The 27,739-nt window shown below is 33.4% G+C and overlaps 2 protein-coding genes and 1 long non-coding RNA gene across 3 annotated transcripts; all 3 read left to right on the top strand.

The window, feature by feature from the left end:
* Positions 1-3,408: 3,408 nt before the first annotated feature.
* Positions 3,409-5,167, top strand: LOC123708796. The gene is made up of 2 exons (XR_006753654.1): positions 3,409-3,513; positions 4,969-5,167. It is a non-coding gene; the product is annotated as an uncharacterized LOC123708796 (long non-coding RNA).
* Positions 5,168-10,094: 4,927 nt separating this feature from the next.
* On the top strand, positions 10,095-16,178 carry LOC123708793 (superoxide dismutase [Cu-Zn] 5-like). The gene is made up of 5 exons (XM_045659685.1): positions 10,095-10,106; positions 11,280-11,342; positions 11,892-12,104; positions 13,693-13,943; positions 15,948-16,178. Exons 2-5 carry the CDS (start codon positions 11,286-11,288, stop codon positions 16,030-16,032), a joined length of 606 nt encoding a protein of 201 aa, XP_045515641.1. The 5' UTR covers positions 10,095-10,106; positions 11,280-11,285; the 3' UTR covers positions 16,033-16,178.
* A 5,626-nt stretch (positions 16,179-21,804) lies between these two features.
* On the top strand, positions 21,805-26,544 carry LOC123708345 (tetraspanin-18-like). The gene is made up of 5 exons (XM_045659021.1): positions 21,805-21,909; positions 24,154-24,342; positions 24,532-24,708; positions 25,775-26,014; positions 26,449-26,544. The coding sequence occupies exons 1-5, from the start codon at positions 21,847-21,849 to the stop codon at positions 26,542-26,544; spliced, it is 765 nt and encodes a 254-aa protein (XP_045514977.1). The 5' UTR covers positions 21,805-21,846.
* The last annotated feature ends 1,195 nt before the right edge of the window (positions 26,545-27,739 follow it).

Raw genomic sequence — 27,739 nt, 5'->3', positions numbered from 1 at the left:
TATCTGAGCATTTAACGTTAATGAACAATGGTCTTTACGCGGCCACACGCTTGAAAGCAAAAGAGAAGCGATATAAATTTGTATGGGTTCGCAATGGACGCGTTTTTACAAGAAAGAACTAAAACAGCCAAGCCTTGTTTATAAAGAATAACGAGACTGTAAATCTTTTAACATCTATTATAGTATAGTATATTAGATTGTAAGCTTTTTGTATCTTTAGATTAGTAACTTACTGTTTTTATTACGGTGCTTAATATTTATTATCAAAACGTTCAAGGGTTGAGAACTATATCGGCAAACTTTCTGAAATGTTTGTCAACTTCTAATTATAAGATCATCGCTCTCATTTTAAACATGAAATTATTTTACAATAGATACACTGTTTATCGTAGAGATCGTCCAAGTTCTACCAATACCCAATCGATTTGTGGAGTCTCCAAAGAAATTTCTTCTTTCAGAGTTGAGGCATTGGAATCGGATGTTGAGGACTAATGGGTCACCTCACATATAAATATTAACCTAATAATAAAGAAACTTTCAATATGTATAGTATATCGGTCTCCTTCTGCAAATATTGGGACTTTGACACTTTTTTTAGACAGCATTGACCAGAGCTTTGAACTTAAGCGATGACGTCATTATTCTTGGTGATTTCAATCTAGGGTTCATTAATTCTAGATCGCTATGGAGTTTTATGACACCTTGTAATTATAACAATACACTTGGCTTTGCCTTGATTGATTTTATGTCTAGCAAGCAATTTAACAGTATAGGTAATAGGGATGATCGTTTTTTTTATTTAGTATTAATTTATTAGCCCCCTCTGAATCATTAAAGCTTATTGATAAGTATTGAATATTCTGAAATATCTTTTTGTGAACGAGAGGTAACAGAAAATTATTTTTTTTATAAAGCTAACTATGTGTCTATTATAGGGAATCTGAAAACCATCGACTGGAATGATAGCCTATGCGCTCATGATAACGTTAATGATATGGTATCTGTGTTCTACAAATTCTCACATACTACACTACTATAAATAAATTGCTTCCTAAAACGTCCATCATGAAATGTAATATCCGGTGTGGTTCAGTTCTTCCTTAACAAAACTACTTGCTGAAAAAGAAAAGATACGTCAGAGGTATCGAATATACAAGAATGCTCGAGACGAAATCGAGTATTAAATACATTATCAGAAAACGTTGTCATAAACTTTATGATGATTGCTATACTAAATATAAGCGCAAGACAAGCATTCCTAATATGATGAATCACTTGTTGGCAGTTCCACTCCAGAGGATATTGCCTAGACTCCATTCCCCCTATCTTTGTAAAACGATGTAGACTTGTTACTTTTTTTTTTTCAATAATTTTTTCTACTTTACCAAAAATTCTTTCAATTTTATCTTGTATATGTTTTAATTTTTTTTTAAATTTTTAATTTCTGTTTTGAAACACTTATGTTTACTTAAATTGTCATACATTTTAGATGAAAGATTTTGTAAAATATACAATGTATCTTTAATAAATAAATAAATAGACTGGCATGATACTGAAAATAACATAACAAGAATGAACTTATATCAAATTTCGTTTAGAGAGTGAGTCACGTATAAGAGTTAAAACTAGTGCAGTTGGAAACAAACAGATACGACGTGTTAGAGTCCGATGGCAACACGTGTAAGTGACGGGAATGGAGTCACTATTCAATATAAAATATTAGTTCCTTACATATGAAATTGGCGTTTGGTCGTACTGGCCTCTTTGACCTCAAATACCTCCTCTTTGGTTAGGAATTTCAAATTCAAATTTGTACAACTATTTACTCATGTATTTGTGCTTCGATGACCGTCATTCATTTGTTTTTTTCATCTGTTTTTTTTCTGTTTGCGTCACTCATTTTACAAAATGGAAAACTTAAAGTATCGCATTATTTACGAGTACGAGTTCCGCCGTGGCACTAGTGCTGCGGAAACGACTCGAAGGGTGAATGATGTGTATGGCGGTCATGTTGCAAAAGAAAACACAGTTCGTTTTTGGTTCCAACGTTTTCGTTCTGGAAATTTCGACCTGCAGAACAAGCCCCGTGGACGGCCTGAGACCCAAGTTGATAATGAAGTATTGAAGGCTATTGTGGAAGCGGATCCATCGCAAACCACGTCCGAGTTAGCTGCAGGCTGCGGTGTTAGTGATAAAACTGTTTTAATTCACTTGAAGCAAATTGGGAAGATTAAAAAGCTTGAAAGGTGGGTCAAACCTCACGAATTGACTGAAGCAAACCGGCAAACGCGCGTCGACTGCTGCGTTATATTACTGAACCGGCACAATAATGAAGGTATTTTAAACCGAATCATTACCTGTGATGAAAAATGGATTCTTTACGATAATCGGAAGCGCTCAGCGCAATGGTTGGATCCTGGCCAGCCAGCCAAATCCTGCCCCAAGCGACAATTAACCCCAAAAAAGTTACTTGTAAACGTTTGTTGGACTAGTGCCGGTATTGTTCATTGCAGTTTTCTCAAATCTAGCCAGACTATTACGGCTGATGTCTATTGCCAGCAATTGCAAACCATGATGGAAAAGCTAGCGGCTAAACAGCCTAGGCTGGTCAATCGCTCCACGCCACTGCTACTTCACGACAACGCTAGACCACACACTGCACAACAGACGGCTACCAAATTAGAAGAGCTTCAATTGGAAAGTCTAAGACATCCTTCATATTGCCCGGACCTTGCTCCAACAGATTACCATTTTTTTCGAAATTTGGACAACTTCTTGCAAGGGAAAAAATTTAACTCTGATGGGGCAGTCCAAATCGCCTTCACAGATTTTATTGATTCCCGTCCGACTGGTTTTTTTAGTAAAGGGATCAATGAACTACCTATGAGATGGCAAAAGTGCATAGAAAACAATGGTTCATACTTTGATTAATTAAATATATTATATTTAAACATATTCGACTTTTTGTTCCTCCCATACAAAACGCCAATTTCATATGTAAGGACCTAATATTAAATAGGTTATAACATGACCGCTGTTATTGGTTAAAAAACTGTGTTCGGTCGGAAGGACTGTAGGTGTAGCTAAAAACCAGAAACAATATTATTTTAACTTAGTTGCTGATGATATTCTCATGGAATGGAATTAAAGACCGTATTCGCGAGTCCTCTGGCACTGAGGTACAAATCATCATGCTAAAGAGTTTATTAACAATATGAACACTGCAATAAAACCTTTTTTCGCAATAAAAAAACACGGCGTTCAATTTCAATTATCAATAATGTCAATTGTATGAACAAACGTAAATAAAAACATAGCAATGGTGACCTAAAATGAACCGCGATTTTGTCTACGACAATCAAAGTGACCGATCATCAGCCTGGATTAGAGCTGGGAGTACTTTGAATAAATGGCTTTGGGGTGCATTGTGCTGTGGTGTTCCAGGTATACCGTGCTACTTCTGCTCCTGCTGTGAGAAGAATGATGATGATAGGGAGCGACCCAGAGTAAATCGTTAGTACTAAATTAAGTTTAATTTATTTTACTAATCATTAACAATATGCCCAGCCCGTATGTGATGATATTAAATAACCAAAGACATTTATTTGAATAGAGAGAGCATACCACAGAACCAGTGCAATTAATTCTATACTCAGAAAGTTTATTTGGAAAACAGATTACGCTAGTAATTGATAGATATTGTGACAAATTTCCCAATGTGCTCTGTATAAATTAAAAACCTTTGAGTTTGGAATGTCCGATACATTTCATTATTCAAAGACACTTATATTATTAAACTGACATATGATTCCGTTCAGTTGGATATTATGCAATATATATCAGTATATACCTTACGTTTAACGTATGATTTTCATTAAGGCAATTTAAATGTTTTACGATAAGCTATGAGATGATGAGTTTAAATTTACATAGAAACAATTATGTATCTGTAATATTAGTCAGATGTTGACATGGCCGCCTGGTTTATAAACCAATAAGGTATTTACAAACTAGGAATATAAAATATTCGAAAACTATTTAATCACAGCCGATAAAAGTATAACTTTTTCGTAATTGTATAATTATAAAATTTTGTTCGTAGGAATTCCAATACCGTTGATATGCTATCGAATATTTCTACAAAAAATCGAATAATTTACATTATTCGATTTTCTCATTCGACAGTCCCAACTCCACTTGAGCACACAAAAAATTTCATCAAAGTCTATCCAGCCGTTTATGAGTTAAATTACAAACACATTCACAGGACTTTTATGTATACCAGCAGTTTATTTTCTGTATAAATAAATAACCTAGAAACTGACTGCAGCACCATCTGCCGGGCTGATTAATGAATGTATACCATCCAGGACGCCACCCAAACGCATACAAAAGATTCATTCCAATCTGTCCAGTAGAATTATATATATATATATATATATATATATATATATATATATATATAATTCTACTGTTTATTATTTAACGCTTTGCTCAACGTCAAAATATAGTTTATGTAAATTGTCATCTTCCCTGCGAATTTTTTTTTATCAGTTCAATAATATTCACAACAACTTCAATATCATATTTATGTCATTCCCTTCTGTCCTTGTGGGCGACATTTGTACACTTTCCCAGATATTGTAAGATATTATAATCATCAAGGCTCACAAATGTAAGTCGGTAGATCATATTTATGATTACACAAAAGGCAAGATCCATGAATCACCCTTAATAACCATTCCGTTTATGCCGCCATTGTAAACGAAAATAATGACCTAATAGATATTTTTTAAAACGTGGCCTGGTCTAAAAAGATTAAGTTAAAAACTTAGCCAATTTTGTTTAACCTTGTTTACCGAAACTTGGAGATGCTAAAGAAGATCGTTAAAATCCTTTACGTTAATATACATTCCTGTAAACCCTAAATTTATCGACGATCACAACTATACCTATATATTTTAGAAGGAACTGCAACAGCCGAACGAATGTCCCGTCCCCACCGTCCCCACGCACCCAGAAGCAGAAAATCCACCCCAGAAATGTTGTCAGCAGTCCGCTGCGCCCTTTCTCAGCTTCAAGGTGAACCAGCACCACCGTTACCCAGCAGAAAGTCAAAACACGCACCGGAACCAGGGTGAATAAAATAAAAATTAAATTTTTCGCCTGACTGTTTTTTAATTCTTATTGAAGTACAATTGCAGACTCTATACATCAGGCGCTTATAATTTTCGCATGTCTATTTAATAATAAATAATTATGCCTAAGATGATACCGCGGAAATTTTAATATTATAAATCTGCCTAGAATACTCAAAAGTAGTTCAGTGTAAGAGTGTCGTATGCGGATGAGAAAGAAAAATACATCTTTTCATGGGATTTGATCGCACGACCTTAGTGTTATGCTGAAGTCCCTTGGCCAATACTGATCTCTAGTTTCATAACCTTAATCACTTACTCTACTTTCTACATCTTATCAACAAGGTTTACAAGTATATCGCGTAATGATTTGATACATATTATCAGTGGTATTGAGTGGTGGTGTTGTGTGGATTTGTTAGCTCTCGTAATTGACAGTGTTAAAATTTGGTAAGTGTCATTTCTAATTACACTTTTGTCGTTTTTATTTATTATTTATAATAATAATAATTAAATATATCGAATCGATATTAGTGTATTAATTATGTAGGTATATGTTTCGTGGTTTACAAGGTTGAATAAAAACATATTTAGTGTAATATTAAATTTAGCATATAGTTTTCTAATTAAAATATAGTATTATATAAAATATATTGTTGTTCAATTGTTATAGATGAAATAATGTCTTCTAATCAGCGTCAACCATAAATATAAATATTTTCCTTGTGAAAGTATATAAGATTAATATTTAGTTTTTATTGAATACATCATAAATTCGCATATTGGTATATCAGTCAAAGAAAATAGGTTATTTTTAAATATTATGTTATCTTTTGCAACAACTACTAAAATTAAAATTATTTACTACTAACAACGAATACTCACTAGAATTTAACATAAATTATCCTTGTGTTCGCTTAACGAATACAGAAAAATGCCTTAGGCCTTTGGGTCATTTGGAAGAAGAGAATCATGAATGTATTGTTTTAGGTTGAGTTGTCTAGTACAACTCAACTCATTGATTGTGTGGCCACCTTCCCTTACGCGAACGACAAATTCGCTAACTATCTTGAATACAATTTTTATACGAACGATTATTAGAAGCCCACTTATAAAGAGAAGTCCATTTGACCACAAGCGGTATGAGCGACCGACGACCAACCGATCTACGACCACAGAGATGACGAGAAGTGTAGCCCACACTTCTCGTTATTAGTTTAAAAATTAAAAAAAATTAATTACATATACTAATAATAACTAATCGTAACAATAACATGAACATAAATGTCTTAGGTTTATTGATACTATATATTTTGCGTTTGTTAAACACATCTTTAGAACAAACGCAAAACCGAAGGACACACTTATTGCATGACACATACATAGGTTTTATAAGTAAGGCGATTTAATAGATAAATGTTATCACTTTAAATACATGCTGAAATTAATTTATATTTGCGTTATCATAGGTGGATTAGAAAATGTTTTGATAATAGCTACGTATGTGAATTATGAGTTTGTCAAAATTCTAAGCGCTAAGTTTGCCTATGAATAAGAATTGGTCAGTCAAAAGTACCAAAAGATATTTGCTCTCCAAATTTTACCTAAAAATCTTTGAAAATTTTACGGTACTGGTGCAACGATTGTTACAATAGAACCTTTATAATGAAATCTGATCTTATTTTAATATTAATATGTATCAGTAGGTACCTGAATTATAAGTAGGGTTATTTGAAATAGAGTTTTGCCTTCTTTCCCTAGTTGGTGTTATAATTCTACCTGATATACTGTGTATATAAATAACTGTCCGCGTCGCTGACATAAAATATTTTTTTTGATATTGCAAAACATTAAAAAAATAAAAGTCTAGCCAAACGTACGTTTAATTTATTGATTGGCGCTGCATATAGATTATAAAGCTGTGCAATTGTTAAGATGAGATATTAATTAATATAAAAATCATTCAGCTTTTTCTTGTGTATTTTTTTATGTGGAGGCAAACGGGCAGGCAGGCTCGCCTGATCTTAAGTGATTTCGCCACCCATCGACTCACATTGCCAGAAGGCTCGCAATTAGTTGCCAGCCTTTTAAGAATTGGTACGCTCTTTCCTTTTGGGACTGTAAGTCGAATTGGTTTTTAAATACTTTAGTAGGCAGCTAGTTCCACATGGTGGTGGTGCGCTGCAAAAATTGCCGCAAAAAACGCTTAGTTGAACGTCGAAGTGACACGGATGGTATTTTGTATTGTGCCTTGACGTATGTATATACATATACTTTGAAGAAGGTACAACGCCAATGGAAGGTTGCAGAATGTGATAAATCACCAAAGTGATATTGAACTTTTATAACTAGACCAAGGTGTACAAGCGGACATATAAATCTTAAACATAAGCCTCAATCATTATAAAACACATAACGAAATTAATCATTAACAATTATACCCAAGTGTAATATATTCTGTCATACTGCGATGGCATATACACGACCGAGTACAACAACGAGTAGATACACTGACAGCAGTGAAGCCAACTCCTACATAATGTTCTCCCTTCATATACCCCTAAATGTCGTTTAAAAACCTCTAAATTTTTTGTTGTACTCTCGGTTTTAGAGGTAATTTCAAATATGCATCAAAAATACATTCAAATAGTATAAAATTGCTGTTTTTTCGATGGTGGCGTCATATAGATTTGATATTTCAGTTATAGCCATGAGTTATGTAACGTAACATTGGTTAATTTACATATATAAATGTTAATAATTAGAAGCGTAAACCACATGTTAGCAAACAAACCAAATGTTAAGTTCGCACACTTGAAGCCAAAATATGCCCTTTACATTTCTACACACTCATACATAGTAATACAACATTCTTGTTTCGGATAATATTCAAAAAGGACACACTTGTATCGAAATGTGTACCCCTGTTTAAGATTGATCTAGTTGATCCCAACTTCAAACAAAGTGTTTCTACATCCCCACAACAACCGCTAACGAACTTAACTCACGCTTGATGTTTATTTTGGTACCCCCCTAAATAAATGTAACGCCTAAACCCAAAGAACATCTTGATTACCCCCTGAACATCTGATTCTTATCCTATCTGCTTTATTCGATAGTTTTAAAACATCGCCAGCATTTTTGACCTTACACACTTAAAGGAAATTATGTTCGTTATTGTAAGGACAAGGTCTGTATAAATTTCTTAGAGGATCGAACTTTTTATAAAATCGTCGTAATAAGTGAAGGTGAAATAAATTCAAAACAAATTTCATTAGTAAAATCATTATTCAATTTAGTTTATTTAAGTTTAAGCTTTATGGTTTAGTGTTTTTACAAACAAAAGTGAAGTTATTTAATTATTCTAATAGATACACTATCCATAATAAACCAATAGGATATTGTCTAAATCGCTACTGTGATTTTACTTTGCAAACATATAAAGATGTCGATAATGTCGGAGACAACATTCAGTAAGTCTTTGTTATGGTAGTTCTGTGTAACAGACTGTTTATGGTCCTTGGTATCGCAAACAACCATAGCCTTCGCCGTCGCACATCATATCCCCTGGGTCAGAGAAACCGAGTTCTTGGAGATCTGGAGAACACTTGCTCTCCACCCCCCGCAAGGATTTAAGCAAGTAGATAGAAGCCCACCTATAAGTCCCGTTTTGTTTCTAATTTATTGTACCCCACCATCTCCAAGACAAATAATGTTGAATACAATAAGGCATGGTAGGAAAATAAAACTAGTAAAATTATTCTAAATGCGCTCCAACAAAAGAGTTTATTTTTATTAGTTCCATTCGAAGCCTATACATAACTCTAATCAAGGCATTGCAGAAGCTTGAGATGGCCGTGATGTTTGTCGCCGTTGCGTGCAATGCCTTGTGTAATCCTGGGCACGCAGACGCTTCAGCACGGCTTCAGCAGCTTCTGCAGCATGCTTTCAAAAGAAGCATTGTATCCGACCTCTCCCAGCTTTACAAATCAAGGTGAACTGGTCGATGTCAATGGCCAATTTGCTGTGTCAAGTTCCATTGCACATCATTCATGGCCATAGGAGAGTTGTTTTGTGGCGGAGAAGGCTACGCAGTTACAGTGTCCTGCCTCGGGCGATTGCTGGAACCGCCTTGGGTATGCGCAGCAGCCCACAGAACCATTCACCACGAAGCAACTGTGCCGCGAGAAGGTATGCATAACGCATTTGCATAAAAATGAAAAAAAAAATGCTACAAATTTCCACTATCTGATCCCGAAAACTCAGTATTTATTTATATGTAAATATTGTTGTTACTGTTAGTAGCATATACTTTCAAAGTTGCAATACATTGTGCAATGTAACCAGTTTGACTCGAGCTCGTTTAAATTCATCTTAACAAATCCTTTGGTATTTATGAACTGCTTTAAAATAGCTAAAAAAGTTAGCTTCGGGTTCTGTGTGACTTACGTTCGTCTGAAGATTGAGAAGCCTTTGCAAACATAACTTTTCTTCTTGGTTCACTTCTTTAAAAATACTTGTACAAACATTATTTAAAAAGTCGTAATTATAAAAAAAAACTAAATTAGATATTTAGTTTACTATTGTGTTGAGCCCTACATACTGTTAAAGACATGAGGCACTGCATCTAACTGATTACTTTTTCCTACCCCATATTCATATTTTTCTATCTGCGCCAATGATTTTTTCAGATATCTATTAAATAAGTCTGATCAAAAATTATTTTAGTAGTTTTCTGGTTTTCACCTTCACGTATTACCAAAACATAACAATGACGGACAGATTAATAACAAGTACATTCTAGATTACCAATCAGTAACCCCATTTTAAGATGACCCCTGTTTTCTTAAAGTATTTCGACGATAGTTTTATATTATACCGGTATTGGGAGATCAATGTATTCTGGTGTTGTTTGTGTATGTGTTAAATTGCACTTTTGCCTCATTGACTATTCAAGACCTGAGCGAGGTAAGTCGTGTTTCTTGTTATTGAAGGTTATTTTAGAGATATATATTATTCATTATGAAACGGTGAAAAAAACACTCGAGATATACTCTTCATTTGAAGCTTTTTGAAGTCAGTAAACAGTGGTATACAAATTTTGTTCGGAGAATAAGTATGGTACTGATTTAGCCATAAAAAATTGTACTATCTATATATAACTATGAGTCCCTTTTCAAGTTTTTAAAATCGGTATACTATGGAAGTATTTGGTCATTCGTCAATGTATCGTAATTTGTCTTAGTAACTGGAAGGATAAAATTTAATTATTTTTATTTTAATATATTTTATTTTTATTTATTTGTATCGTGTAGTGAGTAATTGTGTGTGTATTGAAATATATGTCTCCAGAATATGGTTATATTTTAATATCAAATATGATATATAACTTTTCTGCGATACTTTAAATTTTTTATATATTTACAATGAAAAACAAATGCGTGAGATAGCTTTTTTATCATATTATATGTCAAATCAATTTATACATATTCAATGATTGTTAAAGAAACTTGGAAATTAACTGGGTTGGAGACACGAGATCTATGCATTAGAAGAATTTGTCTTTAAAAACCACTACCATTTTTAAACATATTATATAAATTTTCACGATATCGGGAATTTCAGATGAGTCAAACCATTGTGATAAGAAAAATAACACTTCGAAGATAGGATGACAGAATGACATTTTCAAATGCTTTCTGATGGAAAAAGGATTCTTATCAGCGACTTCGTTCGTTCGTTATTTCTAGTGTTCATATATTCTTCTTCAGTATCACTCTTCATTTCTGAAAGTCGCCGTACAACTTCTTGCCCTCCACTCTACTAGTATCGATCAGTTTTTCTAGGCTTTCTGGATCTCTGCGTGTTACATGTCTAAAATGCGTTAGTAAAAAAGTGTCGAATGACGGTTTATTACTTGTAACCGTCTGTTTTCTTTGTTTTGTTTTCTTAGCTGTCCAGGGAATCCTTAGCATCCACCTCCAATATCACATGTCCTGAGCATAGATTTTTCTCCTTTCAGATTTCCGTATTGGCCAGGATTCAACGCTTTAGTTAGTGTTTATATAAAATTTTGGCAAAGCAATCTAAAGCTGACTTAAGGCAACTTTGTAATTATTAAAATATAAGTGATAATTTCAGATCAATATGGTAGCGTATTTGTTAGCTGTGTTCGTGTTGCTGTGTGCTGTGTCAGCCGAAAATGTAAGTAAGAAAAAAGCTATATGTACGGTTTGCGTATCTGCACTGATAACTTCACTGGCTGAACTCTTCCAAATCTATGAGCGGCGATCATTCTGAAATTCGCGAGACGAGAGAAAATACTTTAAATTTAAGGAACTACAAACAAACATGCCAAAAAAATTTATTGATGTGACGAAAAGTAATCGAGACGATTCCTTTTCGTCACATCAATAATTTTTTTTGCCATGTTTGGCAAGTTTGACATAGAATTATACGTATAATATTATTTCTAAGACAAATTTTATAGCGCCTCTAGTGGCTTTATACTAAAAAAAGTGGCTAAATACTACTGCGAGTCAAAAAACTTTTAAGAATTCTTATGCTCACTGATATATTGCCCATGTTTTATACAGAATTTTTAAACTATGTCTTGGTAGAGCTACAGTACTCGTTTTTTTGGTTGGGACAATCATAGAGAGCACACGCGACGATCCGTAATAACTATTTAATCAGTTGAATACTTTACCTTTGTCATTATATATTTCTAAATTTAAAATGTCTTAATTTCAGCAAAAACTAGTCGCGAAAGTATTTCTAACAGAACCACTGCGGAAAAATAACATCCAAGGCAACATCACATTTACACAAGTCGATGAGCACAAAGTTCATGTGGAAGGTGTGGTAATTGGTCTACCAGCTGGTCGCTATGGCTTCCACGTTCATGAGAAGGGGGATCTATCAGGAGGGTGTGCCTCTGCTGGGCCCCATTTTAACCCTGAAAAGGTAAGTAATGGCAAGGTATCCATGGTTGAAACGACTTCAAGAAAGTAACAATGTTAGCTGAACACTAAATTTAAGATACCTTCTGTGAAGCCAAATCATTTCTAATCTGTTTTGGAACGCATTAAGGAACCAAAAATACGTTAACATTAGGTTTAACGAGCCTTATTTCCTTTGGCCCTCAAGCCACGGTAAAAAATAACAAATATATTCTAAATATGGCGAGTCTTTGAAGCTAGATATATAAATTGATAATCTGTTGTATAAGCGGTAACTGGAACAGGTATTTCTTGTAAAATTTTCGTCATAATTGTACGTGCATTGTTTTTCACTTGAATCGAATATTAAATAGTTATTTCTTTGTAAATACAAATTACGCAAGTTAGATAAAACAACAGTAAATGACTTTTCTGTTTATCCGATAAGAAATTCTTTATTTATATACTAATAAAATACTCTATTATATAGTATTTAAGTGACTATAAATTTTGTAACCATAGTTTTACCCCATTATTCATACAACATAAAGTAGAAGTGGTCTAATAAGAGTACGATTCACAAACGAGAGCGCGAAATATGACTCCCGTATGTCAAAATTCAATACATTTTGGCAATCTGAAGACGGACTTAACGTCCAGTCCCGTTGTACGTAAACTATATCAGTTTTAACGAAAGTACGCATTCATTAAACCGGAAACACAATTCGATATCGATACGATTACGTTGGATAACTTAAGAAGGGAAAACGACGTTAATATTATAAATACATACTTACGTTATAAAACTATCGTAGTTTATTTATTATTGCGTAATCCTACAGCTAACATAAATATATAAAATTAACAATAACAATAATCAAAGATAAAAAAATTAAAAAAGAATGAGAGATAACAATTTTCTTTTAAAAGAACAACGTACGTTTTAACTATGTAATGCGTGTGTGCTGTGGTTGTAAATGGGCCTGGCTCAGCTGAGAAGCAGAGTTGTTCCACAGCACTGGTCATTCTGCCAGAGACCACAGCAGCTAGTTTGCCCCACAGTAGCAAAAACTAATAAGAATAATAAAAACATTTATCTAAGCAATACCTAATTCGGCCTAATTAGTGTGATGGTGTGAAAGTGTGTGTAGGGTGTGCTCATGATGCACTGTGGATAATTTTAATACTCCTTTTAAGCATATTCCGCGATAGTTTAACCAAGTAAAGCCTTAAATAGTGGCCGAGTGGATATGTAATTTTTATAGAAGTGAGCTGCAAAAAAAAACATTTGTAGATCATTTCATGTATTAGTATTGTAGTTATTAGTAAGTTCATGAATTCACAGACATAATATATAATAAGTGATGAGTCTTTTGGACAAAATTATAGTTCTAGGCCATCGAACTTCCGAATGATAAACAACTCAAACACAAACTAGCCCGTGATCGATAGGACTTAAATTATACACGTCTATAAATATATATTATTACTCCTTATAGTAATACAAAAAAGGTATATAATTATATTTCATAATCATTTTTCATCCATCTCAAATATACATATGTAATTATTTTTTTTTTTTAAATATTTGTATAATTCATCTCTTTGACCAGAAACAACACGGCCATCCGAACGACAACAACCGTCATGTCGGTGACTTGGGCAACGTAGTCTTTAATGAAGATTCCGTGGCTACAATCGATTTTACGGACACCATGATCGCTCTGTATGGCCCTCACTGCATTCTGGGAAGGTCTATTGTCCTACATGAAAGTGATGATGACTATGGAAGAACTGATCATCCCGATTCCAAGACGACTGGAAATGCTGGTGGACGTGCCGCTTGTGGTGTTGTTGGAATTGTGTAGGTTCCAATATTTTACTAACAGTTGTACAACTGCATAATATAATTTAAATGTAAAGAACGTTGTGCCCGATTTGTTAAGGAAATAAGAATCCTCCATTTAGCTTTTGTGTAATCTACAGTTAACAATATTTGTTATCCCTTATTCAAAGCCATGATTGGGATTGTAATAATGGCTTAATTTAACTGTTAATGTTTGACTCTCTGTAATACTGAAAGGTTAAGTAATTTCGATAAATTCTAGATTCATCAAATGCCCTATACATACAAGCATTTATGTTTATTTTAAATCCTTAATGTATGTAATGAAAGATGATCTTTATAAAAAAACTAATGTATGGAAAATTCCACGAATAAGCATAATGTTAAGGAAAAATACGGTAATTAAATATTCAATAGATCTTCCTCATAACAAAATGCATTTCTATGTTTTTTACTTGTACCACTATGCGATCTTATCTATTAAATAAGTCCACATAATTAACTAAATAAATAATTGTGACATTCTTTATTAAGGTTGTACTGAAATTATTTCAATATTACAAAAGAAACAAATATATGAACTAAGAGTGATACTGTATGTAATAGAAGGTTTTATGGGTAAGTTTTACGATCGAGACTTAGTGAGAGATCTCGAGTGTTCGATTTGGAGTCACTCATAACGAATTTCCCTTAAGAATTGTCATAATATTTTTTTGGTGGCGCCATCTGAACGTAAATCTGCTGACAACAACAGTAAAAAAATCATAAAATACAATTTCATGATATTAACATTATATTCCCTATTATTCCATTTTGGTATACGTCGTATATAAAACCTTTGTGGGAAGACGAAGGTATTCCTCCTAAAGGGAAGGGAGTCACTCTTTTGACCGGTCGGCCTGAAGGGTTTTATAATTTACTTCAAACAACCTTAAAGAGGTATACAATTTCACGCGCAAGACATTATGCAAAATAAAATTTAGAATTCTGAGGCCTCAGGCCTAACTGTAGAACAAGAAGGATATAACAATATCTAACGTAGACTAAGTTTACAATAACAAAACTAACTAAACTTTATATGTAATATTCATAGTAAAATGAAATTGGCTTAAAAAATGATTAAGGCAGAAATTCATTATCTACATGCCTAAATCAACTTGATTGTAGTTGGCCAACCGCATCTTTAGTCCATGGTACTGTGTCCGTTTGTCCAATCATAATCAAACTCACCGTTTCGTCTATAGTCTGTGCTTTGTTCTTAGTAAGTCAGATTTCAATTCGTACTTTGACCAAGAAGTTTTAATTTGTTTTGTCGGCAGGTGCGCAATTTCAATAGTCATACTAGTGTTTATTTATATATATTATATATAATAATATACAGTATATTTTAATATAAAGTAAAAGTAATAAGTAATAAATAATTAAAAAGTAATAATACTAGACTTTCTATTGTATTTATTGATTATGACCACCTAAGTTAGTTAAAAACACCCGTGTTTGAGAATTCAATAGATAAGGTACTACGGTGCGCTACCTGTATCTCCCAATAGAGATTGCGAGCCGGACTTAAATAAGTAATACACCATTTATTTGAAAAAATTAGATCGATTAATTATAAAAATCCGCACAATCAGGCATGTAAATGTCATATAATACGAATATCAAGATAAGTTAGGTTATTTTGAGTTGCTGTAAAATTAGACCATAAGGGTCCAAATACTCGACCAAGCCTCAAAGGCACGTTCCGCTTGAAAGCATTACAGTGATATATAACTTCTAGCAAGATGATTAAATAGTTTGATATTCACGTACATTTTTTGAATACATCGTGGTGCGACATGCAGGCACCCACAGCCCTGCGATGTTGAATTTTGAAACGAGTCATCCCAACTCGACATCTGCGCTCCGTAGCTCAGCGGTAAAATTGTGAAGGTTGAACGTTCACAAAATTAAAAAAAACCTGTTGGATAAACTAGTTCTACTAAAATTTGACATTATTCAATTCTGGATAATTTCTTTCAGTGATCACGTGACCCCGGGGAACTCCAGTGGAACCATCAGTGCTTCTATCTTCTTGATAGCATCCATACTTACTCTAATTATGTAATAAATTAGTTTTAAACAGAGTTGTAAGAATAGTATTCATAGAATTTACAAGCTATGTAGCGTAAACATTTCCGAAAAACAGTGAAAATTATAATTAACACTATGCATACTATAAAATGCTTGTATAATACATTGTATTACCTATGAGATTATTAGGTTAGTACTTATTTATTATTAATAAATTAAAATAAATGTAATAAAAATAGTATGGTATTTTTATTTTATATTACACTTGCCTTCAAATGTCACACGCTTTAGATGCAGGACAATTAGATAATTATGAACTGAGTTATACATTTTTGCAAATGACATGAGAACTTAAGGAGGCGTAGCGCTAACCAGATCCAACCCGCAATATCGAGCAAACATAAACTCGTATGTATACATATAATGAGATACTCTTTGTATTGAAGAATTGTCGCATGGGCCCGCAAGCATTCGCGAATGGTGTATATTCGTAAATACATAATTATATAGGGCTAAAGAAAATAATAATTAACACCACAAGGATCCTAAAACGACTTGGCGAATGGCTTCACGGGGAGAAACATTGATCTATTTAATGCTCTATAAATAATAATTTATAATAAATAAACATCTTTTTTTATAAAATAATAACTTTATATATATATACGTCTGAGCGTTAGGTATTTTTTTTAGTATTGATAAAATATACAGCGTTTCATTGATTGACTTACATTTTAAATCTAGGACAGTCAGCCCAAGTAGAATTATATATTCAGTACATCTGTTATTTCCTATGAGAAATATTACAAAGATAGTAATGTTTTTAAAGTTAACCCTAAAGTAAAATGATAAGGCTCAAATTTGCTTGCTTATTGGTATTACAACAAAGATACTCTTTCAGTATTCAATATGGTCGGTAAGAAAACGGTCGTAAAAATGAAAAAAATAAAGACTTTCAGCGTTTTATGCGCTAAAGGAATACTAATTATTTTAAACGTGTGCTGCATTGTAAGTTATTACATGAATTATCAAACGATTAAAAAATAGCGATCTCTAACATGCAAGCTCTATTTAGCTTTTAACGTTATTATAAATCGCCAACTGAATTAAATGGGTTTTTAAGTTATGTTTAGCACTAAAACCTCTGTGGACCGTTCTTTTCTTTATAAGTCCGTAAATTTTAGGATCAATCGGGAAATTTGCACATCTAATAACTGCATCCAACTTATTTGCCGAAGAATATACTGATGACTATGACCATATTGACCTTGCAAAATTTTCCTTTCGCTGTAATACTAGAATTGGAACAAAGAGTTTTTTTATAAGTAATCTACAGTTCGCTCCAACTTTAATAGTCTAGTTTACAACTTAATTACTAACAAAAATAAAAATATTAATATATAAGTTTTTTAGTAAGTTTTAGTTTTTTTACTTTTTGCCTGTGTTATTTTTTCCTTTGTTTGAAATTTAATGTTCTAATATATGTGCGTAAATTTTGTGACGTAATTCTTGTATCTTTTAAGCATAAATTTTGTTTTTAGACTTATAAATAAATATATGAATAACTTTTGCGAACTACGGAATTGACTCCCGGTGGACTTCCCTAAGATACAACCTCCATCTATTTAAGCTTAGAGTGTACTCGTGGCCGGTCGTGTAACGGTCGGCAACGCACCCACTGAAAGTGTATGTCTATGGGCGGTGTTGACTGCCCTTTTTGGGCGTAACGATTGCTCGTTGGCCCTTTATTATATACAAAAAAATTGCTACTGTTTCTTTTTCGCTGATGTCTATGTACAAGAAAGTCATCAGCTCTCTGTACTTAAAAAAATATCGAATGGTTTCTAAGATACCCTTTTCTCACGATATTCGTTGATGACAGAATTTTCATTGATATTCATTTCATGAACATTGGTTACACGTAATTTATCGTTCGTTTAATCAAATTGTTACAATGAGTTTCACTTATAGACATCCATATGGTAAGGAAAATTAATATTAAAAAAATACTCCGGTAGAGTGGATTCATTGCCTTTTGATGCTTAAACGCAAAATCGTGCTGCGAGACCTTCGATTTAACCACGGCGTAATCATTAAATGTTTTCCAGCTCATAGCCTTATGTACATTCGTTTTCGCGGTGGCTGACACCCGAGTGCTGAAGCAATACGGTGAAGAGTATGATGCTGGTACATATATTGGAGACATCGTGGTGATTTTCATCTGTTGGCTTGTTCTATCAGTTGCCACCTTTGGTCTTGTTGGGACACTGAGGAACAACGTTAAGATACTATATTTGGTATGATTTTTATAATCGAATTTTTGTTTAGGTTTTGAAGTTATCTACTTGGAACCTAGCAACGCTAGAAGGCTAAGAGCTACCAGGCTTTAGAGAGTTTAGTAGCTTTGTTGTAATTACACCAAAAACAGTATTTTTTTACGAATATATAACAAATACTGTACATACAGTACAAAACGAAGTCTAGCTTAGACTTACTTATCTTTGGAAGTACGAAATAAGGCTTTTAGGATTCCATACTATTATAATATCTAGTTTAGCAGTCCTTTCTCATAGTCCACTGGAAAGTCAAAAATTAGGAACATGGACCGGTGGGAACTAAATTAAAACAAATCAAAATTATTAATGATATTAATATTCATAAAAACTAAGCCTTCCTTAACTCTCCTTCATCTTTTTCGGTCAAATTGAGTTCACAATGTCATAAAGAGACAGAGGACCACAGCTAGCTTCGTTTTTTATTTTATAGAATAAGAGTTAAAATTGTTTTCAGTACATCGGATTATTAATGATAACGATGGTTATGGAGCTTCTTGTTGTGATCTTCGTGGGTGTGCAACGGTACAGTCTTGAATTTAGGGTCTTAGAGTGGCTTCGAGAGGATTTCTTCAAGAAAATAACTGATGAAACGCACAGGAAACTATGGGACCAGCTGCAAACTGCTGTAAGATGCATGACAGACTCAGCCCAAATCGCTAGTGACTAAAACACAGAAACACACACACAATTATCTTTACTATATAATTATCATACACAGTACAAACAATTTTAGTTATGGCTTTTAGTCGATTTGTGATACATCTGGTGTTATGTTTTTAAAATTAAAATTTTAAAAATTATATTTATAATGGTTTTAGTACAAATGTTGTGGCTTAAATGGACCAGAAGATTATCATGCTATGGGCAAACTAGTGGCCATCTCTTGTTGCCCAAATACGTATAAAACTAAAACGGACTACGCTCAGATGATGCTGTACAATGCTTGCTTAGAGTAAGTATAAAGTAGGAGTTGGAAACGTGTCCAATCTAGATGGGACATAAGTATCTGACATGACTAGAGTACTGCAGTATCAGGCGCAGGACTACCTGACTTTATGAGCTCATCCTAAACATTGCGTCTTATAGAAATCGAAAAAGCATTGGTTATTTAAGCAGCACCCGGGATTCGTACTGGTATTCGAAGAAAGCATACTGTCTTCTCCTGTCACTTGTAGTCAAATACGGCAATTACTAAACCGATAGGGCAACCGATTTATATATGAGAGAATGATAAAAAATGGAGTCTCTAATTCTAAATCTTTTTTAAACTAGACTACGTGTTACTACTGCAGCTGGAGTGATTTTTGTAAAGTTTCGTGGTCTGGGTCTGAAGTCGTTTAAAGAAATAAAATTTCAGAGCTTCTAGCTATTTCGCTGGTGGATGTGAAGGCGAGATTCTTGGTGTACTTCGGTCTGACTCTGAATGGCTTCAGGGTGTTGCTATGACCAGCTTCTGGTTTGAGGTTCTTTATAACTTTTATATTTTAAAACATATAGTTTGTTTGTTATGCTTCACGCCTATACCGCTAGTTTGATATAATATGAAAAATTTAATGTCTTTCAAAGCGTGTATGTAAGTATTGAGTAATATGTTCTCCATATGAAACTACCTTTGGAAAGGGGTAACTGGAGTCATTATTTTTTTTGGAACTTGTAATTTTGACTTTCAAACGTGCCTTTTTCATACGCCTAGTTGTAATAAATGTTTTGCGTGTTAATCAAATTGTTAATGTTGCAACGAAAGTTTAAAATTATGACGTTTAATAAGTTTGCTTTAATAAAGTGTCAGGCGCGAGTAATTTAGTATTGAAGTTTATATACTTCTAACGAGGAAAGAGACGCCACTCAACTTTTTTTAAGGTTATTAAGGAAGTTGTTTAAACATTTCTTAGGTCCTAAGAGAGTCTTGGGAGGTTTCTAGTAACTATTTAAATACAATTTTAGTGGAAAGGCGAAATGTGTTTAAAGTACTTTGCATAATATTTGTCTTATAAAAAACTATCTTTTCAGGCAATTGGGATGCTGTTAGCGATGTGGGTGGCGAACAATATCAAAAATAGATTACACATTTATAGACAAACTGTCATGTATTAAATGAATAAATCTCTATTTAATTTTTTATTATTATGAAAAAATATTTATTTAATTTTTTATAGTAGGTATAATCCAATATTTATGAAAAATGTTTATTTTTATTTAATTGCTGAATATTTTTATGTTTAATCTCAATCTATGGAACCATAAACAACATATATGTTATATGTACTTCCAATTGCTACAAGAAGCTTCAACCTTTTTCCCTTCGATCTTCAATTACCAGCAATTACTAGCAATCATTTGAAGTATATATACGTAATGTGATGTTAAATGCTGCCGCCACCTATGCAGGTTATAGCCCGAACGAAAAATATTAAACAAAAGACGCAAGACTGCGTTCGTTTGTGATTGGTAGAGCATAATATCATGACTTATAATTTCGCGTGACATAGCCTATAATAGTTTAGATATACTTTTGAGTTATTTGATTTAATACAACACACCCGTTAAATGATAAGAAAGTCAATATACAGACACGACTTCGCAGACAGACCATTCAAAAATGCGACCAGAGCAACTTATAAACTCATTATACCTATTCGACCTTTACAAATATACATACGTTATCTTAAAGTCGAGTGATGAAGTAGAACTGGCCTCATCATGAAATATTTGATCATTTCGCGGTATTGGTTGGACTTAAGTGCCTTGGTTGATGCCAGTTTCCAAATAATTACAAACACAAAACGCGACAATAAGCTAGTATTATATAATTTGCAAATCACAAGGTAAGTTGTGGGGAAACAACCACCTGTATTCCCATGTCCTCGATAGTGATGCATTGTGTTGAGCGGAGCGATTAGCGTTTTTGAAGCAAGTATCTAAAGAAAAGTTTCTATTACACAGAATACTGAAGTGCTACAGCAATACAGATTAAATAATAATATTACCTGTTCAATAAATAGTGCTCATATTATTGCTTGCTTTTTTATATTTAAAGCCTATAATAATAATAATTTGATAAATAGCTTATATCGCTCTGTTATAACAAAGCACAGGTATGTAGACTCTCTCTACGTCCATTGTTTGCTCTGTTTCCGTATTATTTTTCAAAAAAATTGTTTTTCAACAATCATAGTCAAAATAAATTGTCACAACCACTTAATTATCCTTCAGGTTTCATCTGACAGTCTAAAGAATGATTTTAAATGAAATTCAGCTTAAAATTCTTTTAATTGTAAAAATAACATATGATACGTCGAATTGTCAACCTTTTGGCATTTGCGAGGCCATATGTCAAAAAGAAGAGCCACAAAAAAGTAATATATTTCCAACATTCGCTATTCGCTCCGCTCGTCACAATACGCTTACTGACCAACAATAGTACACATTGCAATGATCGATACCACCCTCATTTTGTCGAGTCACGCCAGTTAAACTACACATATTTTAAAATTTTAATCAAACAAAACAAAATGAAACCGCGTAGCATTCGTTGTATGAAATTCTTTTTGACCCTGTTTAATATCATTTTTATTGTAAGTACTTTTCTATTTATATTTTTAAATAAATATGAAGTAAATAATATATAATTTGATATTGAGCTTTTATGACAATGAAGCATGCAGTGGGTGTTTGTATAAAAAAACTCGATTATAATAAAAAATAGTCTTGCAAAATTGATTTTAAATTTAAATGTCTATACAATATATGTTCGCTAAATCATTGGTACTTATGGCATCATATTTTCCTGTTTAAATGCCCTATAAGATGCGTGTATATATAAAAAAAAATTCTATGCTTATTTACTGGTAATTAATTATTCTTACATTATTGTTGTAAATTAAAGCAAACCTCAATATAATTTATTAAGTCTAAAATATGATATTTCATCTAAAACATCGTAGTAATTTAAGTAACAATATTAATTAAAAGTATTTATAAAGAATTATAATCATATTAAAATGAAGATTTGCGTAAGCTGTGAGTTTCCTTAGATGTCTTGGGTATCTTATTGTTGACTAGCAAAGCAATGATACGCACGACGGATAAATACGCTTCATAGAACATAGAACAGCACGGTTTTAGATGCAATGCAAACTAAATGCTAGAACACCACGATACCCACGGTATTTCAAGATAAAATGCTCTGTTGCTTCATGTTTGCTTGTGTTAGTAAATATTTATTTAATTTTAATGGTTTTGGCCTACTGAAAATTCGTGTTTTGACATTTTAAAGTCGTGACAGCAATTTAAAGCTTTTTTCAAAATTAATTAATATTACTTTCGATTTACCTACTTAAGCATTTCATTTATTCATTCTAAATTCTAAATTGGATCTATTCTCAAAATTCTTTTGTTATGTGAAGAGTTTTCATCTTCCACGGAAATGGCTTCCATCTAGATTAGAAGTGTCTGAACGATAGCCAACTATACTAAATATACTTTGTATATTTTTGAGTTTCGTCTACAATAGGTATAGTATATACCTATACAAGAAACTACTTCGTACAGTTAAGGCTGCTTGAATTTATAATGGCATATATCGATTTCAATCAATTATTTATTGTTCCGCGCTCCGATTCATGAAGCTTTGTCTTTATTACTAAGTGTTTTAAATTTCTTTTAATACAAGTCTAGTTAACAATTTTACTGTTTTTCAACATGTAATTTATAACGGGGACGTACAAAGAGTATGGAGCAGAGTTTGTATGGCATTTCCAAATCTATTCATAATTTTGCATATTAAAAAGTCAATTGTTCTATTAAGAAAAAGCTTAATAGGATTTAGGACAGAGACGAGGTTTTTCCACCGGGAAATTGTTATCGAAGCACATTAAGTATTTTTTTAAAACATATAATCAATGTTGAGTCCATTTTCGAATAAGCCCACACACGCACAAGAGATCAGAATGTACTGACGGAACTGCGAACGAACAAACGAAACTATATGAATGTGAAATAGTTTTTCCATATAAATAAAGCCTATACAATTAAATTAGAAGGAAAAAACACTACTGTTGAATTATGTAATTGATTGTGTGATTACATCATTATTATGTCAAATAATAAATAATATAATAAATTAATAATAATCTTTATTTCTTCTCTCACATATACATAGAAGGTTATTATGATTAAACTAAGGTGATAACATTTGGAAGTGTATGTGAGATACTGGCCTCTGTAACAGGAGACCTAGCCTAGGAGCTAGCCACCGTCTCTCGGAGTCTCCACCACCGGACGTACAATCAGGTCATTGTCATAAGATACAATAGACAATGCAAATGGAAGAGACTAGCTGCCCACGAGACAGGGAATCCTGTGGCGGCTGCATTTTCTCTTTTAACTGTACATCCTTGTTTATTACGTGCAATAAAGTACGTAATAAACAAGGATGTACGTGTATTACTTAATATAAGCGGGTTTCCATACGAATCTATTAACCATATCGATCATTTACTCTAACTTCAGTGCCGCTACAACCATTTATAGGCGTTGACCTAAAACATGGATCTATCTCTTTGATAAGTTATTTCATTTTCATTATAGTACCAGGGGCAAACGGGCAGGAGGCTCACCTGATGTTAAGTGATACCGCCGCCTATGGACACTCTCAATGCCAGAGGGCACGCGAGTGCGTTGCCGGCCTTTCAAGTATTGAAATGAACTTGTTTATATAAAACGACGATTTTTGAGTCTAGCCCGGTTTAGAAAACAAAAAGAAATTCAATTTGTGCATTGTGATGATTCTAGGCTAACACTATGTTTATAATTTTTAGTTCTTCGGTCTTGTGCTGATGGCGATATGCGTCGTCAACATGCGAGATAAAAAGTCTCGTCCAGAGAATCAGTCAGCGCTCTCTCCTGCTGTTTTGTCTTTCCTTCTCACCGTGGGTTTCGGTCTACTGGTCACAGCTGTTCTTGGATGTATTGGTGCTTTGAGGGAGAATGTCAAGATTCTTTATGTGGTATTGGAGATTATAGTTCATTTAAACTTAATTTTCCACTATTAACAGTAGTAGAATTGTTTTATTTATATATAAATCTTACAGCGCCTATGGTGGCTTTGAGCATAACTACTATATCGAAAGAGAACTCTTTTGGTCTCTACACTGTATATATAAGTATAATTTAATATTATTCTCATGTCATTTCAGCACGCCTGTTTTTTGATATTCCTTTTATCAGTGGAAGTATTGGTTGGTGTCGGAGGCGCCGCCTTGAGCGCCTGGATGGGAGGTGGAAACGAGTTAAGGGTTCAGTTCTATAGGAACTCAACTGCTGATGACCAGGGAGGCGATCTGCAAGCTCTTTGGGATCATTTACAGTCTGAGGTAGGTACTTTAATATTTCTTTCAGTAGTTTATTTGTTGCCAGCTCTTCTTGATATGTTAATTGTTAAATGAAACACTTTGTTTAATGCTAACAAAAAAACTAAATTGGTTTATGAAACTGTTCTTAAATGATTGCTAACATTTTGTAAATGCTTCTAATTATTAACTAAAATATATATATATATATATATATATATATGTGTGTGTGTGTGTGTGTGTGTTAGCGTAACTCGCGAAAGACCTCTTCCATTTGGAATATTACTGATTTTAGGTACTTAACAAAGCACTTACTAATAACTACTGTTTATGCAGTCGTGCCAGCGTGCGATAGAAATAAGTATTTTATTTATTTATTAACACTGCGTTGAACATAATTAAATTAAAAGGAGGGCAACTGGCCTTATGGCTTTCGAGCGATCTCTTCTAGGCAACCACTGTGAGAAGAGAAAAAAATGTATTTAATTGGATAAGGTATATTACACATAGTTGTTGAGACAAAACTAAACGGGAAAAAAATCTCGGAAGTTAAAGTGTTCTCGGAATTAAATTATGCGACAAACACAAAAGTGAATGTATTCGAAGAAAAACAAAAAAAGAATTATCCGTTAAGTTGTGGAAATGGAAACAGTAACCAAATGGACTGGACAAAGGAAAAAAGCAACAAGGGCAGACCAATAGAGCGTTGGGCCGACGGGAAAAAACTGGATTGTGATGGCACAAAATACAATACAAATACAAAAAAGTCGGAGGAGGCCTTCTCCCGGACAAGGGCCGGAATATAATTTTTTTTACTTATATCTTTTTTTGTTAAATGTATTTCATTAAGATGTCAATAGGATGAATAAAAGCTTATTATTATTTATAATTACTACTGTTGCGCAAGAAGTATAATGTTTTTAGGCCCTATAAGTTACTATACGTATTAATCCGAACAACTCCTCTGAACACTTTACATGGAAAGTGTGGTAGAAGATGCAGAGTGACCCCAAATCTCTACGCAACGCCAAGAGATCTAGCCGCTCTCTCCCGCTCTTTAAGAGCTTTGACAATGTTTATTTTTTTTCAGAACCAATGCTGTGGCGTCGATGGACCCGAAGACTATGCTATCATACATCTTGAAATACCGGATTCATGCTGCTCCCGAGCCCATCCGCTTAGACAGGGTGGAGCAAGACGCCAACTGCATTCGACTTGCCTTGCTGATATGTCGTACTACAAGAAGGGGTGTGAGCAAGTGTTGAGACAAAAGAAGGCTCTTAAGGGAAATATTTTTATAAGCACTGGTATAATCTTCACCTTGTTTGAGGTATGTATATTTTGAATTTACATATTTTATATGTAATTTCATTACAACATTTCTGTTATTAAAATGTTCGATTTACGTTACGAGTTTACTTGTTTCTGTTTACTAACTATGTTATTCTCTTATTATCTTTATGATTACACTCGTAGTCAAAGAAAATCAATTATTTATTCTTACAGACTTACTAGGGTACAATACAGTTACCAACTTTAATGTCCTTATCGTCGTCCTTAATATATATGATCAATTATCGACCGACTTAATGAAGGATTTAAAAACCTTTTAAACTTTGGTACCTGTAAGATATTCATATTTTAATCACTCAAGCGCGTTCTATTACCTGAAAGCTTCATCTTGTTTTTTAAACTTCAAGAAACACTTATGAACGAACACATATTCTGATGATTATAATCTCTTTAAGGTTTTTTTGATTTCAGATCGTCTGTATCATACTGGCAATTTTCATGGCAAGAGGAGTAGCGAGCGAGCGGCGGAAGCTTCAACAAACACTGCAGGCTCATTTCGAAAATTAATTTTGACTCACACATAATACTAGTAGAACTACATAATTTTCTTTCACCTTAACACTGAATAGGTTTCTTCTATTTAAGTCTTTTATCTTTACAAATTAAGAACACAAGTATAAAATATGAATTGAGAACTAGCTGTATTCTGTGATAAACGAGTAGTATATTTATTTAATTAGTGAGTTTTGGTGGTATGTCATCTCAGCCCTTGGATACCCATTTTAGTGGCTGCGTTGACGACCTCTGCTAAGTGACAGCGACCAATATATAATTATGTAAAATATAGCTTGAATATTGTCGTCCAATTGATTAGTTTAAATTTTGTATTTTATTGTAGTTTTAAAAGTTCGGAAAGCTGCATGGGACCAATATATCTGTAAGTACTTTTTATCGGGCGATATTTCTCCTATATAATGTTATTAATTTAAGATGTATTTGTAATTTTTATCGTTATCACGCTTGTATGTCGAACCGATAATAGTGGTGGAAGAATAGTGTACAAGAAAATCGGCCTATCTTTAGATCCTTTTCGATTTATATAACTTTCTTATGGATAATTCTAGAAGTTTGAATTTCGCACAATAATGTAATTGATTACTTACTTGCGAGATACAATGTTTTTTTCATGTGATTGCCTATACGATCTTTTAATTTAAGACATAAAATAATTTTAATGTTGATATGGTCACTATAAGATGTTATAAGGTTAGCTAATTACGTAATAACTTAAGACAAAAGAAAACTGTATAATTAAGCATTACATAAATCTCACATATTTTTACGGTAGAAGAACTGAGTTGCGAGACTCTTTTTTTAGAACTTATGTTTTTGATGGCTTTTTGGGGTTATTTGAAACTTGAACAGGCCGACCTCTATGAAAGTCCAAAAGATATAAGCTTATAAGTGTGAGGCACTGAAAGCTGCTAAATATACTTTTTCTTGAGTCAGACATTAAACTGCGCCCTTGTACAGTAACTTTCAATAGATAATAACAGCGATGACGATCTCAATAATGATTTTTAGTTCCACGCATTCTCAAGGTAACAGAACCGCTACGACACCGCTACCGACACATTGGACTTGATATCCCCTACCGCTTCAAGCAAACAGCCTGGTCTAATGGATACAGATCGGCAAACATCTTGAACAAATGTCGTTACCTGGTATCACAGGGAGGGGGGGGGGGGGGGGGGGGTGCACG

This window comes from Pieris brassicae, chromosome 4 (genome assembly GCF_905147105.1).
Source record: "Pieris brassicae chromosome 4, ilPieBrab1.1, whole genome shotgun sequence".
NCBI lineage: Eukaryota > Metazoa > Arthropoda > Insecta > Lepidoptera > Pieridae > Pieris > Pieris brassicae.
Note: the sequence above shows the minus strand (reverse complement) of the source record. Positions and strands in the feature narration are given on the sequence as shown.

What these genes read in the sequence shown, in the direction of transcription:
- LOC123708345 (XM_045659021.1), top strand. Translation starts at nt 21,847, where the DNA reads ATGAAACCGCGTAGCATTCGTTGTATGAAATTCTTTTTGACCCTGTTT. An exon ending in ATGTCAAGATTCTTTATGTG is followed by an intron (nt 24,343 to 24,531) that starts GTATTGGAGATT and finishes ATGTCATTTCAG; the next exon opens with CACGCCTGTTTTTTGATATT. An exon ending in TAATCTTCACCTTGTTTGAG is followed by an intron (nt 26,015 to 26,448) that starts GTATGTATATTT and finishes TTTTGATTTCAG; the next exon opens with ATCGTCTGTATCATACTGGC.
- LOC123708793 (XM_045659685.1), top strand. Translation starts at nt 11,286, where the DNA reads ATGGTAGCGTATTTGTTAGCTGTGTTCGTGTTGCTGTGTGCTGTGTCA. An exon ending in CCCATTTTAACCCTGAAAAG is followed by an intron (nt 12,105 to 13,692) that starts GTAAGTAATGGC and finishes CTCTTTGACCAG; the next exon opens with AAACAACACGGCCATCCGAA. An exon ending in TGTGGTGTTGTTGGAATTGT is followed by an intron (nt 13,944 to 15,947) that starts GTAGGTTCCAAT and finishes AATTTCTTTCAG; the next exon opens with TGATCACGTGACCCCGGGGA.